Here is an 18,447-nt window from a genome sequence, read left to right as displayed (position 1 = left end):
GAGATCCCCCCATTCATAAACTCCCATTCCTTTTGCCCCCGTTTTCAACCTTGTTTTTGGTTATTCATATCACTGTGGCTACAGATTCTGATTTTAGGCCAAGCTTTTAGCTAATTCTATCCTTGAGTCAGAGTGTTTATATGTCTAGCAGCCCAAGTGATTCCCTATCAAAGGTAGCTTAGATGGTCTTATTCCAAGACATTGTGCCAGTTCTAGTAACTCTGATTCTGTGTTTTTCTTTTGCATCCCCCTCCCTCTGTACTGTATGCAGTCCTAGTAACTGGGTCTTAACCTGTTCATTCTCCTTAAGCACCTAATTTGATAGCCTTTCTAATACTCCACTGTAAATTGAGATCTTTCCTTGTTTTCATTTTCTGTAAGTACCATAACAAATTGCTACACATTTAGCAGCTTAAAACAACACCAATTTATTCTCTCACAGTTCTACAGATGTCTAGGCTCAGCATGGCTCAGCTGAGTCTCTGCTCTGGGTGTTACCAGGTGGGAATCAAGATATCAACAGGGCTGCCTCCCTTTCTGGAGGCTCCAGGGATGAATCTGATTCCAAGCACCTTCATGTTGTTGTTGCAGTCTAGTTCCTTGCGTTTGTAGAACTGAGATCCCTGTTGCTTTGCTGGCTGTTGGCTGGGGGTTGTTCTCAGCTTCTAGACACCACCTGCATTTCTTGGCTTGTGGCTCCATTTCTTTACTTCAAAGCCAGCAATGGAGTATAAAATGCTTCTCATGCTTTGGAATGCCTCTGATTTCTCCTTCTGCCTTTCTCTTCTGCTTTTAAGAGTTCATATGATTACATTGTCCCCACCCCTCTCCAGTTAATCCTGGAAAACTTCCCATTTTGAGGTTTGTTGGTTTAGTGACATTGTTTCCATCTGCAAAATACTTTCACAATAGTATCTGGATTAGTGTTTGGTTGAATGATGAAGGGACGAGAACTATGGAGGAAACTCTTTGGAATTCTGCCTTCCACCACATACCATCTCAGGAACTGAAGATCTATCTTAAAATCAAGGAGCCGAGTTCTTGCTACCACCTATCTATTCTGGTTTCCCGACTTTCCTGGCCTAACCCTGGTTTCTTTTTGTCTTAAATGTCAGTGTCACACGTTTAGTTTAAAATATTTTCATTATCCCATTTTGTCCACTTGCAAAGACACCGTTGACCATTTTCTGAACTCCCTTCATAATGATTATCTCTGCCTGGATTGCCATTCATTCATTCATTCATTCACTCATTCATACATTGTAAAAGTTCTTACTAGGTACTTATTATATGTCAGGCACCTTTTAGGAACTAGTAATATGGCAGTGAAAAACAGAAAAACAAAACAAAAACAGAGACTGAGCCCTCAAAATATATATATATTTGTGTCCATATATGCATATATGTGGTATAAAACATATACAAAATGAGCACATAATGAAATTTCAAGTGTTGACAAGTGTCATGAGGAACAATGAAGGATGAATGGTTCTAGTCAGGAATGGCCTCTCTGAGAGATAACATTTAAGCATAGATGTGAAGGGAGAGAAGAAGCACGCGTCTCTCTGGGGAAGAATGTTCTAGGCAAAGGGTTCTGGAGAGGATTCCTGCTTAGTGCAGTAAGTAAACAGTAAGAAGATAAAGCAGCTGGAGCCCTGAGCCAGGGGAAGAAAGTAGGAGAGGAAGTCAGAGAGGAGGCAGGACCCTGATCCCAGGGGGCTTTAAGGTCATGGAATGTACACTTTTTCATTTTGACTAAGACAAGAAGGCATGGGAGAAATTTTTGCAAAGGAGTTAAATGATCTGACACGGCTCTAATGTATCTGGCTGCTGAAGAAAACAGGAGGCCCTATTAGGAGGCATTTGCTGTTGTACACGGTGGAAAGGTTGGTGGCTTGGACTACGGTGGCAGCCGTGCAGAAGCTAAGAAGTGGCTGTTCAGCATAACCTTGATGGAAGGGACCGCTACTCCTTATTCCTGTACACTAATATTCTGCCTGACATATCTGCAGTGAGTCACGGCTCCAGGCCCTTCTTCACTTATATAAGTTCTTCTGCCTGATCCTATCCAGCTCTCAGATCTGAGCTCCCATCTCAAAACTGCCCACAACCATACAACTAAGATCCAAGGAGCAAGACAAAACATTTTTAATGGGCAAATATAGCAGAGGAACTGGAGAGTAAAGAAAAAATGTGGATACATTCCTTACAATGTCTAGGAGGAACCAGACTTACTCGTATTTGGAAGATGAATAAGTTAGTGATTCCCAACAGGAGAGACTTTTTTTTTTTAACCTAAAGCTAGTTCAGCCACTGTTTTATGATGAATCTACTTACAAGCAATTTATTTATTTATTTTTATTTTTTTCAGAGTAAGATAGTTATATTAGTTTTCGATCGCTGAGCCACAATACAAATTGAGCAGCTTAAAATAAAACAAACTTATTAGTCTCCATATGTCAGGAGTTTGGGTATGGGTTTGCTGGGTTCTCTGCTTAGGGTCTCACCAGACTTGAATCAAAGTGTTGTCTGGAGCTGTAATCTCCTTTAGGCTTAGGATCAATTTCCTGCATCCCTGGTTGCTGGCAGAATTCAGTCCCTCTTACAAGCAATTTAAAAAGATACTTTCCTGCTGTCCAATATTTAGATGCTTTTAATAATAAGTAACAACAGCAAAGGGTCGGTAGCTACAATTCAAGACAAACACCAAAGAAAGCTGGAACAGGGAGACAAAATTCTGTAGGCGTCTAGAAGTGGAAAGAGAAATCTATATAACAGCAAATATTATGACTTCGTGTTACAGGGAGGTTCTCAGAGTGTTTCTTATCTTCCTCCTTACATGGGAACTGCCCCAAAGGGTTAATCATTCTAGGATTTGATTCTATTAACTTATGAGAGGGCCTTGGAGGGGAACTGAGAAAAAGCAACACCCTTTTGCTTGTGTCTACATTAAGACCCATAATATTTCATTCTGTGGGAAAACATAAGTTTAATCGAACAGATTAAACAATAATATATCAAGGAACACCCTACACAATCTGGGAAATAAAGACAGTTTTGACTTTCCAAACATCTATAGTTCCCTTTCTAACCATCTTCTTTGTTCATTCTACTCCTAATCTAAAATCTACCCCCAGGGCCATTTTTATGCCTTTGACCTTGTCTGAACTAGCTCATTATTAGCTGTGAAGGAGTTTGTAAGGTTAAATACCATAGGTTTTTGTTTTAATCCTTCCGAGAAATTTACTAGTTTTCTAAATCAAATTCTCTCTCCTTAAACAACAGTCCTTTGTACACTCTAAGCTCTTGCCTCTAGTCTTGCTGCTTTGCCTGATTCTCCAGAGTTTCCTTGCCATTTTTATTGGAATTTTAGGACCCCTCTTGGTTTTACACAGGGGCCCCACACAATAGGGCATCTAAACAGTTCCCCTCATTTCTCTAAACTAACACAGTCCTCCACCCAACCTACAATCCTTCCATCAGGCTCACAGTCTATAAGGATTTAAGACTCTCAGTGCTTAAAAAAGCAAATAATTGAAAATAAATGTCTAAAGTGCTTATAACAGTGCCTGGCTCTTGGCAACAGCTAGATGACCATTAACAGTTCTTATGATGTGATAGTCATCCATGATATTGGGCTCTTAAGACTAAGGTCAAAATGGTCATGGAGAAAAACATGTGGGAGAAAGTTGGTGAGGTGTTTACCTCTGGGCCTGACCCAAAGAGATGTTCAACAAATCTTAGCCATTTAGGATGGTTCTTTATGTACGATAACTTTAAAAGTATAGGTGTTTTAAATTATTTCTTAGGAAGGAAACATCTTATTAAGAAGAAAAAATACACAATTCTGCTATATTATTTGATATGAGAGAGAAATGCAATGTTTGCAATGCATACCGAACAGTTATGATTGCAGGTTTAAAAGGAATTGATGTCCTTAGGAACCTTAATACCACGCATTTGTGGTAATAAATAGGGTTTTGCTAGTGAATGTCAATTCTTTTTGAGTTTCCATGCATGCATAGCTAGAAAAAGTGTATCTTTAAAAGGGTAGGTGATCAGGTAGATTATGTTGCTTGCTCTTTCTAATTGAATAACACAATTTTGATATTAGACAGACTTAGGGAATGGCAGCCTGGTAAGAAGACTTGAAGCAATAGTTCCATAGTATCTTAAGACACAGAAAGTACTAATTGTCTGTGCCGAAGTGGATGAGGGCTGTTAGAAATTATAGACAGCCTAGAGTTTCCTTATGACCTGGCTGGGTCTACTGCTGTTATAAGAGTATTTAAAATAAATGGACAATAGTTTCCAACTCTAGAACAGATTATATGCAGTACATACTTTACCCTAGTTTACAGTTTACATTTATTATGCTCACTGAAACCACAAAGTCAATGTTTAATTTTACAGTTTGAAGTCACACATAGGGAAATGCTTTACAAAATAGGATATTGCTCCTCAATGAAAAATATTACAGTATAGGTCCCAAATGACTCAGTTCAAGTGCTTTACCCGAATAACAGCTGTTGTGGAATGCAGACTATAGGACATAGTAATGCTTTCAATAGTCGATTCCGGTTTGAAATTTGCCAAAGCTGAAGAAACATTTTAAATGAGATCCATCTTAGATTTCAAAGATTTTTTTGCTTTTCCAACTGCATTATATTTACGGAAAAATGTCATCACTTTTGGAAAAACAGGGCTCATAAGCAGCTTACATTTTACTGCTTATATACAACATGTAAATCTTCAATGTTTTACTCTACCTTGCAAGCACCTTTCAAGATTTAAAAATACTCAGTTCTACCTACTTAGAGTTATTACCTGAAATTATTCACAGACTCTAATACAGAAATCAAATATTTGTGCCACTGCTCACATAAAATTGAACATATTTCTACAACCTGTTTAGTTATCGGCAATCTATTTACAAAGCATGTGCATGATTTTCTCTGACAAATATGTAATACAAAAATGTAAGCAGTGTTTGTCAACTTCGACATTTATGTCATGCTTAGTGTATAATGCAAACACACCATCCAGAGGACTATGTATTTCTTAGTCAAAAGTCTAGTCTCACAAAGTACACAGAGCGTGATCTAGTCTCAATATGCTCTCAGTGTGGGATGAAGTGCTTCTAATATGTTGTGAATTATTAAAGCAAAGACTGAGATACAGTAGCCAAGTGTTTACTATAGATGAAAAATATTGCAAAGCTTAAACAAAGTCAGGTCAAATATACATTTTGTTTGTGTCTAAGAACCAAATAAGTGTGTTGAAAAGGAATGTTTGAGAAGAATTCTGATGTCTTAGTGAATGATGAAACATGACTCTTCTAAAAGTCTGCTACTCCAGCCTGATACTCTTCAAGTTTTGATGTCACCCGAAACATCCTCAATGTACATACAGCTTGTGTCACTGTACTCTGCTGATCAGAATGACCATTAGATGCAACTCCCTTAACTTTGAGTACCAAGGTATGCCCAGCCTTGACAAAAACAGAAAAGCCAAAACAAAACTTAGTTCTTTCTTGAAAACTGAAAACATCACATAGAATAAAATAGTAACTCAGAAATACCACATTTGACAGTTGATCACTGAAGATGTTAGCACCTTGATAGAAAATTATAATTGTTTATTGGATGTGCCAAAGAAAAATGGAAATAAAAAAGAATGCCCTGTTTTATTTCTAAATCACAGTTTTCTCACAGTGTTAGACTTGGGTCACTGATGTGACAGTGCCTTATAGGGCGATGGGCCACTATTTGCTTTTTCATCCACCTATGGTTGTCTGCATGGACCAGTTGGAGCTATGGGACAGGGATCACAAACAGCAGACTTATTGCTAAAGTGCTAGTATATTAGGAAGGTGCAATTAACTGTGTTAGCTAACACATACATTTCAATCCTATTCTCTTGTAAAATCAGCATCTTCTAACAAAATATGTATTTTTTCCACAAAATCTGTATTGGGAGTTGCGGTATCATGGCACCAGAAAGACATTTCCCAGATTAAATGCTTTTCTGGTCTGAACACCATGTCTATTTCCTTTATTGTTTCACTAATGCATGGGTTTTATTTCATTATGTTCCCATACACTAATTGACCAGAACACAATTATGAGTTATCAATTGTTGTGTTTCATGATGATATAACTTGAGAAGTCATTCCTGTCATTCCTGCTAGCAGGAAGCTCTTAGGGAGATTGCTTTTTTCCAGTGGACTAGTGAGTTAAGTTGATCTACTTGATAGACAATCTAAAACTACAGGTTGTTGGTGAATGAGAAAAATAATAGAGAAAACATCCAAGTTCCTTTTCTGTGTATCTAAATAATAGATCACCTTGACCCTGAACTCTATTACAGCTTTGGATCCTCATTTCTCTATTCATGGTTATTCATTTATTTTGTAGCTTTGAAATGTTAAAAATATAAGGTATTCTTATGGACTCAAGTTTAATTATAAATAGGATGGTAGTATTCACCAATCCTGCCAATGAGATTTCACACTCAGCCACAAACTATCAGCAAAATTTGGTCATTGTCACATTCAATCTTATTTCACAAACAGTGAACTCTAAGTCATGGCACAAGTCCTGAGCTTTTTAAAATTTGGCTGCTGTCCTCATCTAAACCACAACAAATGACCCTGATAATATGGAAGGAGGCAATGGGAAAAACATTAGAGTCAGAGATTGATCTGGTCAAATGTGTGTGCAAGGATGCTTTGCCTTATTGCTGTAACCAGACTGTAAAATCATAGTCAGGGGTAAGCTGATGTGACCTGAGGGGTCCCTGCCTGCCCCAAGCCCTACTATCACTCCATGAGAGACATTGGTAGTCACCCTTTATCAAATTAGACCCCATATTTGTAGAACCAGTTATGACCACTAACATTGGAATCAATTAAATCCAATTTGTTTACTCTCATCTACAGAATTCTATAGATACTAGAGACTAAGTGATATTAATTTTTAAAGCAGCAAAAGGCAATATTTGGTTTTATTATCATTGATATTACTTGGAGGTTATGTGTATACAACTTTCATATAACCCATCAACAACACTTTGTCCAAGTTTATCAGTGAAATGAATAGACCTGATTCTTAACTGTGTCTCATCTTCGGGGGGAAGCTTCCAGGTTATCTATGTATCCAAGTTTAAAACTTGGACCAAAGTTACTTAAATAAGTGTTTGTTTTTATTTGTGACTTGGAAAATCAGTATTTATGGAACCCAAAAGACTTGTCAATATAACTACAACTAATGACCACTACTGGTCATGAAATATTAAATTAATGTTCTTAGAAAGGAAAACTATAGTATCAGAATAAAGATGCATGAGGAATATATACATATACACTTGTTTCACACAGAAAGCTCTCTGTAAAAAAAATACAAAAGCAAACAGTGCTGTATATTATGTAAACTCACAAAGTGTACTTTATACACAAACATGAAGCATAAATTAAAAAGGAGGACAACAGCAAAACATTTTAAATATAGAATTTGCACATATTTTTGTTAAATAAGAATAAATAATTTTATCACACAAATTCACATACCAGTTGCAAAAACAATAAATTACTTTTTTTCAGTGCTGCAACTTTGTTTGTTTGTGATTAATCCCTTAATTCTTAGTTTAATGTGATAAAACTGTTTCCACAGGAAGGCAAAGTAAATTGAATTCATTGAATAAATTCAATCAATGCCCTTAAGTCCCTAAAAAACAAGGCAGGGCTTAATTTGACCTTATTGTTCTAGAAGAAATAAATGTTATTTTTTTTTGAGTTCCCTTTGTATTTGATAAAACTTAATCTGGACTGTTTAGTTCTATGAGTGAGGTTAGATTCTTACTAACCTGAGCATTTTCAGACAAACTTTTTTTTAGGAAGTAGTCTCTAGCATCATGAATCCCAGATTCTTTATTCAATCTGCAACTACCGTAAGTGAAAGGAATAGTCCTAAATCAAACTGGACTGAACTAGGTTGTGTTATAGAGGATTTTCCCTTTGCTTATCATTCTTTATATTCATCAAACACTCAATTTATCTGACTTCAGTTTCCAGTCTATATCACTTATATCAGGAGTTTAGACATACATTCCTTAGTCAATCTATTGATACTCATATAAAAACAAAACAACAACAAAAAATAAACACCAAAAAAAAAAAAAATAAAGAAACTTCCTTAACAGCATGGAATAGTGGTTTATTCATTCTAAGCTTGCTAGGATTGTTCAAATCAAAAGTGTAAAACTTCATTATTTGGGGGAAAATTAATCATTGATAAATCATAATAAAAATCTATGAATCCAGTATAGAGAAGCAGAGTAGGAGATAATCATGTTTGCTCTTCAATTATCTTTTAATGTTGCCGTCAATATACCCACAAAAGATAAAATCAAACTTTGTCAAAATTAAATTACTTGATTAAAATTACGTTGAAATTTGTAAAAAATAATGTTGGTCTCTCTAATAATTTTTCTCTGCATAGTTAAATGGTCAGTATGATTTTAATTTTTTTCCTGACTATTCTGAATAGTTTTGTTCCCTGTCCCTGATATCTGTTGACTTCTATCAAATGTAGGTTACCTGGCTTGTATAGGCCTCATTTTTCCAACTGATAATTTATTAAGAAAAAAAATGACCACATTTAAGCAAAGTCAGTTTATAAAAATCCAAATGATGGTGATCATTTTTGTAAAATAATTATTTGTTCTACCAAATAATTTCTTAAGAAAATACTTAAAACAGTGAGACCCACTGAAATGAATGTGATATAGCAAGATGAATTGCATAATTATTTTATATTAAAAATATCTTATAATAAAAATAAACTCTCATGAGCTTAAGGGAACTCAAACAATGGTCCCCTAATATCCTTATATGCAAATCTTCACAATAGGCACATTTGGTATTATTATTATACAATTTTATAAAAACAATTTGTTTTGTGATATTTCACAAAGAAAACAAAATCCCAATGAAATGAAACACTTTAGATTTTCTGAGCTATGGGTTGGAGGGATACAATTTACTGTCTAAAAAGAGATTTCTGGCATCTGATTGCAAAAACTTTCCATGTCTAACTATTAAAACTTACAACCTATCTAGACAGGCTATGAAAATAAAAGTAACAAACTTCTCAAAAATCATCATATTTCATCACTTAAACACATACTTATACAACCAAATGCTTTCCAATTGGGAAAAATCTTAAGTGCAGTATCAGTATACTTGGATTTTTTAAAAATGCAAGAAATTATTGCCTATATGGTGTGGAAACAGTCTTATTAATAACCACTTTTTTTTTTTTGCACTAGCCACATTAATGGTAATCACTTCTAGATGTGGCTAACTACCAAGTGATCTTTAATATTCCTATTAAACTAAGTCAACAAGAAGTAGAAAACCTTGAAGATCTTACAGAACCTTTGAACAAAACAAACACACAAAAACAAACACATTTTTAAAGGCTTGCTTGTAAGAGGCATACCAGTAGTGAGAGTGTTGAATGTGATTAGAAAACTCTTTGCTGTGTGTATTCATATATATTACACATTGTGAGATACCAGATGAGAGCCAAGGAAAGGGAAAGCAATTGTGAAAATATACATGGAAAATATGGTGAAGTGTGATTTTTCCCCCTTTTAAATTCTAACAGGAGGGAACTAATTTTTAGACTCGTGAATACCAATAACATACACACACGCAAAACACTATTTCTACAACCTAATTATGCATTAATTTGGCTGGCTGCCTGAAAAAATACAGGCCATCAAATGTTTAAGCAGATGGACCCGTGTATGTATTTAAATGACCATATACACTGAGATCCTTTTCCTTTTCGGAATTTCTAGAAGATGCTTGCCATCAAAACAATTTTTGACTAAAATTAGATCTCCTGTTGTCTGAAAGTTTACTAAGTCTTATTAAAACAGCAGCAAGGTCTTAAAATTTCCAGTAAAACATCCACAGCTCTTTCCAGAAACTGGAAGGAGTTGAAATAGCTGCAGACCTACTTTGGTCAAGCACTTTTTTTTTTTTTATAGAAATATATATATGTACATATATATTTTTTTAATAGAACCAAGTGATATAAAGTGACATACCAAGGGAGAATGTATTTACAAACAGTAAAAAGAAGCTACTGTGTACTGTGGGTGAAAATGACTACAATGCCTTTGAAGACATTCTGTAAGAGGTAGGTGACAAGGGGGAGACTCTTGTTCTGCCTTCTTCAAATGTCGCCTGATTCTACATTCATCATGGTTGTTCATTCTCGTAGGCCCAGGGGATGTCTGTCAACTCCCCAGTTTTTTTCTGTATTCCGGGGTCACCACTGTCACACGAAATGGTGCACACCTTCGTTTGCCGCAGAGAGCAGATTCTGCCCATAATCGGACTCCTGTTGACCATGACTCTGAAGCGTGACCTCCCGTGCTTTAGGCGGACCTCTTGTCCACCACGACTGACCGGTGGTGACAGATCGGTTAGCTCTGCATCAGAGCACGACCACAGGCTAGCACTTCTTTAGCAAACACTGCTTAAAGGCGGAAGGCCTCTGAGAGAGAAGACATCCCTTCGCTAATTTCCGGTTCCCATCCTGGCACTGCACCGTCCGGGTGTGCCAGCCCGTGTCACAGGACCTGGAACAGGCGAGCCACGGGCCCGTCACCCACTGCAGCTGTGGGGTGTGCGATCCCACTTTATTGCTGCCATGGCTGGTCACGGAGTTTCCTTTCTGAGTGGACTTCTTGGGGACAAAAAAGCTGTAACGGACATCTAGTGCTTTCGTTGGGTCTGTGGCAAGAATCTGCACTATGAGGATTTCCTTCGTGGCGGCGTAGCCCATCCCGTGCAAGAAGTCATCCCTGTGGCTCCAGCCGCTGTAGTTCATGACCGTTCCGTTGAGGTCAACGATGGTTTCCGAAGTGGAGATCATGTACTTCCCATTGATCAGGTACTCACCGTTTTTCTTCTTCAAGGCCAGGTAGGCAGTGAATCTAGTCTGGTCTTTGGCTTTGAACTGTCGGACTTTTATGTGCGTTGCCCCTTCGGGGATCCTCACAACGTCAGTGTAACCCTTACTGGAAGCAGGAAATGTCCACAGGGGAGACGGAAAGAGAGAGGGGGAGAGAAGAAGTAAACACTTAGTAAATGAAAAAAACCAAAAGAAATTCTCTAAAAGTCTTACCTTAAAAAGTCTTATCTTAGGGTAACACCAAGTTCCAATGTATTTAAGAGTTGACTTTAAAATTGGTTTCAAAAATTATTTTTGGCCCTAACCGGTTTGGCTCAGTGGATAGAGTGTTGGCCTGCGGACTCAAGGGTCCCAGGTTCGATTCCGGTCAAGGGCATGTACCTTGGTTGCGGGCACATTCCTAGTAGGAGGTGTGCAGGAGGCAGCTGATTGATGTTTCTCTCTCATCGATGTTTCTAACTCTCCATCCCTCTCCCTTCCTCTCTGTAAGAAATCAATAAAATATATTTAAAAAATTATTTTTGGTTGCCCTGGCTGGTGGTTCGAGCATCAGCCCATGCACTGAAGTGCCTTGGGTTCGATTTTGGTCAAAGGCATGTACCTGGGTTGCAGGTTCAATCCCCAGCCCCAGCGGGGGTGCGAACAGGAGGCAACCAATCGATGTGTCTCTCTCACATCGATGTTTCTTTCTCTCCCCCTCCCTTCCACTCTCTCTAAAAATCAATGGAAAAAATATCCTCTGGCAAAGATTAACAAAAAAATTAATAAAATATAATTTTCTTAAAAAATAGAATTGCGGTTAGACTATTATATTATATACATTTTTATGATGATGTTCAAAATTAGGATAATGTTAGCAACCTGCCTTTGTTTTAAAAATGTATACTCATTTCACTTAAAGATTTACAAAACATAACACATCCTTATTAAATCCTATCATCTTTACAAAGCTCCTGGATACTCTTCTGGAACAACCTGGGATAAATGTAAACACAAACTAACAGAAATCTGCCCTCAATCTCCTAGAAATCTTTAAATTAACTGTTTACACATCAGAATCACTTGGGCATCTTTTAAAAATGTCAATCCCAAGGCCCCAGACCAGTTAAATCTCTGCCCTTGAGGACAGGACATAGGCAGCAGTAACCTGGAGCTCCTCACACTGTTCCGAATGTGCAGATTAGCTGGGAAATGAGTTTCACAGACCAGAGACAGAGTGGAGGCTCTGCTTCCATTTCTACTAGAACAGTGGTCGGCAAACTGCGGCTCTGTTGACTAATGAGTTTGCCGACCACTGACCTAGACTCTTGATTCCAATAATTACAGGCTGTTGTTGTTCCTTGTGATTAAGCCCCTATCCCAGTGGTCGGCAAACTCATTAGTCAACAGAGCGGCAAACCGCGGCTCGCGAGCTGCATGTGGCTTGCGAGCCGCAGTTTGCCGACCACTGTACTAGAACTCTGGATTAACTGGGTGACCACTGCTTACGAGTATCATAAAAAAAAAAAGAATCTTTAATGTCTGAGCAAATTTCCCCAAATGCTTAGTGTCCATGAAGCATCCTGATAGAGTGAGTGAGGCTTTATGGTGGGTGACAAGAAAGATAGGTCGCCAAAGATCCATTATCGGTCCAGAGAAATGGGCAAAGGCATAAATGTCGCTAATCCCCATGAGCTAGTGGCAAAAAATGCTAAGAAAGAAATGTGAATTAAGCAACAAGGAGCTTTCCTTCCTTCCTTCCTTCCTTCCTTCCTTCCTTCCTTCCTTCCTTCCTTCCTTCCTTCCTTCCTTCCTTCCTTCCTCTGTTCCTCCCTTTATTCCCTCCTTCTTTCCTTCCTTCTTATTTTCATTTGGACAAATGGCCTGCACATCCTATGACCTAAGTTATATTCTCTACTCTGGCATTCACCAACCATGTAAAATTGGGTAAATCCTCAATTTTCAGAGTCCCAGTTCCCTCATTTGTAAAACAAAGGGTAGACTTGATCATTTTTAAGGTGTCTTGCACCTTTGAAATGTATGAAAATGCAGGATATAATTAGACTTTTAGGTTTTTTGACCTAGATGGCCCAACACAATTAGATGGATAATTATATCACCAGAAAATAGGAATAGCAATGCATCTATTAATTCAGAATAAATTCTTCAGCCATACAAATTTTTATCATATCGAAGATAATTTTTTACAACATGGCACACAACTGCTTTAATAAAACCTTATTGTTAATTTGTTTGCCTATTACTCTCTAGTTAAAGACAACACAGCACATACCTGAAGACAACAGGCATGCTTTCCCAATTGCACTCAGTATAAGAAGGTGAAGAAGAAAAATAATCCTGCATCCAGCCGCCATCCTAGCTGGTAGCATAATATTTTATGCCGGAAATTGGTACTTTAAAAACTTACATGTTTAAAGCAAGAGTGTAATCAAGGACCATGAGAAGCAGCAGGAAGCAGACATTACTCTTTATCGAGCGAGTCAGTTGAAATCAGGAACGTTAAAATGGGACTGTTGTCTATACCACAGCAATTAACTTAACATTTTTCAATAAGAAAAGTTTTCTCAAGAAAAATACCGCCCAATGAGAATGGGCTTGTAAAAAGAAAAGAGAAGGTGAGATGGAAACCAGCCATCTTTCTCTAAATTATGTCTCAGGAATGACAGACGTGCAAGATATGGCTCAAGTGCAATATCACTGCCTTTTCTTTCCGTTTTCATCCTGCGAGACCTTGACCTCATGGCCACCGCAGCTCACCTGCTTCCAGAGGCGCCATGTGCTTTCACTTGGGAGAAATTTTTTCATCTCCTCTTTTTCCCTTCTCATATGCATAATGTGTTAGAGCCCTGCTAGCCCTCCTGCTTCAGATAGTTCATGACGTAACATGAGTCCTCCTTTATCAATTTTGCAAGAGTCCAAAGCTTCATTCAATTCACATACGGGCAATTGTTCCATCACATTACCTTTTTTTGTTGAAGGTTCCAATAATCTTTGTGCAACTGGAGTTGTCTCCTCCACACACTCCACACTTGTCATACTGCAGCTTTGAGCCAATGATGCCATCGCAGCCAGTCCGCACACACTTCCCCCGGACGCAGACGGAATTACTGTACGGCCTACATTCCGTCCCATCGGTCACCTGCGTGTGAGAAACATGTTAGCAGTGGGCAGTACTTGTGCCCACATACTAGGTTTCTTTGGTAAAAGACCACATTCTAATTTGTGAGTTTTGAGTTTGATTGGAATAGATAGTACATTTAGGGATAAACGAAGAACCAAAAAACTATAGTTTTCAGGAGCATCTAACTGAAAAATCATTTACATGTTGGCAGAAGATCTGAGATAAGTCTCAGTTATACACTTTCTCTCTTGAGCTTAACTCTGAATGTGTTGAGACACCCATGGTATTCATCTCCATTTCTCTATGCATACCACATTCCCATTGTACAGTCTCTCCTTATTACCCCGAGCGAAGTGATCTTTCCACTTAGCCTGTGGGACTGTCACTTGCTTCAAGAGCAGAATATGAGCAGGAGATCTTTCTTTGCTGCATAATTATTAATATAGCAATAAATTTGAAAACCTAAACCTGGCCTTCAAAACCATGTAATGGTTGGAAAGCAGAACCTGTTGTGCCAAACTGACAGATGCTGAAATTGAGACAAACAAATTAGTGTAGGAAAAGGAGTCTGGGGAAGTCACTGAGAACTACTTATTGGAAGAAAATGAATTAACATCTATATATATAAAAGCCCAGCGACTGGAACGGCAGAATGACCAGAATGATCAGTGGTTATGACACGCACTGCAGCAGCCAACCAGCCTGATCCAGGCCCCGATTGCCCCCCCCCACCAGCTGGCCCCCAACATCCCGATTGGGGTGGGCCTGACCGGCCAATCACCCGCAGTCCCTCCACCATGCTGGCCTGGCCTGATGGGCCCCCATAGGAGCAGGCCAGACAGGCCCCACCTGGGTATGAATTTGTGCACCAGGCCTCTAGTATATTCATAAAGCTAGATATAAAATAGGATGTGCATGGACTACTTGTATTTATCTACACTCACATGCCCACACCACATGTCATATATATATATGTATATTTTGTATTTGTGAATATACAAAAGTCTTCATATATGTGTGTGTGTATGTGAGCGTGTATATATTGAAGTAGGGTATACTTCAGCAGGTTAACTGCTGTCTAGATGGCTATATTTCCAGGTGATGTTTTTGTTTTTATTTCCCTGTACTATTTTTAAAAAATGAAAATGTAGTATTTTGAAACAAAAAATAAAAAATATAGTTTTAAATTACATTAGTTAGACATGAACTTATTTTTCAATAATGTGTCAGAAATAACTGAAGGTCAGGTACAGAGGTGGATTTAAATGTAGCACCTGCTGTGAAGGGATGAAGAAGTACAGATTGGTAGTTTCAAAATAATCATGGGGATGTAATATATGGCATAAGGAATATAGTAAATAACTATGTATAGTGCCAGCTGGGTACTGGAAATATCAGGGAAACACTTTGTAAAGTATGTGATTGTTAAACCACTATGATGTATACCTGCAACTAATACAAAATAATATTAATGTAACTGTAATTGAAAAAAAAATAAAAAATAATGAATGCAGCATCTGTTTGTAAATTAAACAATATTAGATAAATTGCTGCATAATATTGATTGTGAGAAGTAAAGCTGCAGTAATTTAGAAAATGTTCTTCAGTGAAAAATAAGGGATAATTTCACACTCATATATTATGTGTACAAGTAGAGGAACATTGATTCATACTGAGTGCAAGGCATTTAAAAATCTAGTTCAGCCCTGGCTGGTTTGGCTCAATGGATAGAGCGTCCGCCTGCGGACTGAAGGGTCCCAGGTTTGATTCCAGCCAAGGGCACATGCCTGGGTTGCGGGCTTGATCTCCAGTAGGGGGCGTGCAGGAGGCAGCCAATCAATGATTCTCTCTCATCATTGATGTTTCTATTTCTCTCTCCCTCTCCCTTCCTCTCTAAAATCAATAATATATATATATATATATTTAAAAAGTCTAGTTCAGAGACAATGATCTTGAGATCTATCTTCATGAATCTCTAACAAAATTCTTAAGTAAATCATAAAGGGATAGAAAAGCTTTCTTGCTACATAGTCCCCTTTACAATCGTGCCTTGGAAATACCAGCTGTTTTCAGGGTTATTTGAAATGTAAGGTCGCATCTGACCTGACTTGATGAGTTACCCTTTTCAAAAACAGCTTTTAAAACATTGACTTGTTCTGCTTTCAAAAATTTTTTATTCATTGTATAAAGTTTGAAAATAGAAATTATAGAGATGAAAATAAAGTCCTTCTAAATCTAGCCACCCCCAAAATAATGACTGTTTGCAGTTGGTATCTGTAGGCTTCCTTCTACCAAATGATTTCCACCGACGATGCCGATTATGTCTGGACAGTTACTTACCTTTGGAGAAAACACCACATAGTAGCCGGTGCCCTTGGCCCTGCAAGTCAGCTTGCACACGTCCCCCGGCAGGACGCCGGCATACTTGGGAACCCATTCCACAAATGTTTTGACTCCTTTCGCATCCGACTGATATCCATTTTTGGCCTCACACTGCTCATGACGAAAAGATTTACCTAAAAAACAAACGTGTCACATTATTACTCTACTGTTCTGAAACTTACATACATTCTTGTGCATTTAAGTCATTTTAAGAAGTTGTCTTCTTTCTGAGCCTCTTTACATACCAGTGTCGAAAGACTTTTATCTATACATCGAGTTAAAATTAGCCATTATTTTCTTTCAACTTCCTGAATACTCAAATGTGTATAATAATAATCTAAGGAATCACTCAGGTAGTTGTTATTAATTTGCACACTGGTAGAAAGATGAAGTACAAGATGAATAGGCTATTTCACCAGCCTGCCCTATCCATTACTGCTAGAATAGAATTTGCAGGTGACACATGGTGGGTGCTGACACCTGGGATGGGCGTACCATTCACGGGGCAGGGCGTAACACTGCAGGATCGGTAGATGGCCCTCTTTCCTGTGCAGTAGCGGCCACTGTTTCTGGGTGCTGGGTTATTGCAGTGGCGATAGGCAAATTGTACTCCTCCCCCACATGAGCGAGAACACTGGCCCCAGGACCCCCAGGACCCCCAGTTGCCATGGCTTGATGTCTGAAATAGAAAATAGAAGACATGTTAACTCAGAAGGGAAGAAAACATTCATATGTACATTTGGACATCACTTGCATATGTGACAATGGACACTTCATCTAGAGTTACATTTCCAGTAAATGTTCTGGAATTACAATGTGTTTCTGATTCTAAGTAATTCATCTTCTCTGCTTCCCTTCTCTCTGGCACTAGAGGTTCTGAATGCCTCACCCTAAGCACTTAGCGCACTGCAAGAATGACCTCCTGGTTTCTCTGGCCATTTTAACTGATGCATCCGACATTGCACATTTCTGTCAATCACCACTGAAGCCTGATCTTTGTATCCACTCTGATCTTTGTATCCACTCTGATCTTGCACCTTTAACAAAATGTATGATGCTAAAGATTTTGCATGGCACCGGGTGTGACTTCATCATGCTTGTATCTGTTCTCCCTCTTTCGCACAGAAGTTCTGTAGTGCCTCTGGCATCACACATCCTGTCTGTGACAGACCCTCTGCCACATGCATCCATGTGCTTGACCTGGGGGTGGCTTAATTCCTAACTAGATTAGAGTCTCAGGGCTTAGAGAGGAAATGTGACGGATATTGAGGTGCACACACACCACGGGAAACAAAGAGCCCTATCATGACACCCCAGGCCTATTACTCTGGAAACATTGCAGCAAGGAAGCTCCAAGTCTTAAAGGAAGAATATTATTAACTCCTTTGTAGAGGGAACTTGTGAAGAACACCCTCGGGCTGCCTGTATCAGGGGATCTGAGAAGGTGTTAGCCTTTGAAGATACAGGCAACATGCATATGGCAACATTCTTCTAGGGCAGCAATCTGCAACTGTTATGCTATAAGAATTTTTAAAACATGCAACACCTGACTATTTAGTCAGGAGTGACCTCTTTTCCCTTAGATTGTCAAATAAAAAATGGCAACAGCCAACACAATAATAGCTGTCTGGTATGAGACTTGGATACAGGGAACAGGCTGACAGTTGTCAGAGGAGAGGGTTTTGGGAGGGACTGGATGAAAGGAGGTGAAGGGATTAACAAAGCACATATATGCATAGTCCATGGACACTGACAACAGTGTGGTGAAGGCCAGATGAGGGGGGCAGGGGCTGAGTGGAGGTGGACAAAGTGCAGGGAATGGGGGACATCTATAATAGTGATAAAAACTACCTAATAAAAGAGTAACATGCTAATTAACTGTAACTTCGTGACACCCACCAGCCAATCAGGAGTGAGCATGCAAATTAACCCAACAAAGTTGTCAGGTTAATTTGC

General features: G+C 38.5%; 1 protein-coding gene across 1 annotated transcript in view; it reads right to left on the bottom strand.

Moving 5' to 3' along the window:
- Positions 1-475: 475 nt before the first annotated feature.
- Positions 476-18,447, bottom strand: part of ADAMTS5 (ADAM metallopeptidase with thrombospondin type 1 motif 5) — a 51,940-nt gene continuing 33,968 nt past the window's right edge. Inside the window, exons 5-8 of the mRNA XM_079767182.1 lie at positions 16,987-17,170; positions 16,450-16,625; positions 13,952-14,127; positions 476-11,094 (exon numbers count right to left, since the gene is read on the bottom strand). Coding sequence (XP_079623308.1) covers positions 10,527-11,094; positions 13,952-14,127; positions 16,450-16,625; positions 16,987-17,170 — 1,104 coding nt within the window. The 3' untranslated portion in view covers positions 476-10,526. The remainder of the gene's footprint in view (positions 11,095-13,951; positions 14,128-16,449; positions 16,626-16,986; positions 17,171-18,447) is intronic.

The sequence above is a fragment of the Cnephaeus nilssonii genome (genome assembly GCF_951640355.1).
Source record: "Cnephaeus nilssonii genome assembly, chromosome: 3".
Lineage (NCBI taxonomy): Eukaryota > Metazoa > Chordata > Mammalia > Chiroptera > Vespertilionidae > Cnephaeus > Cnephaeus nilssonii.
Note: the sequence above shows the minus strand (reverse complement) of the source record. Positions and strands in the feature narration are given on the sequence as shown.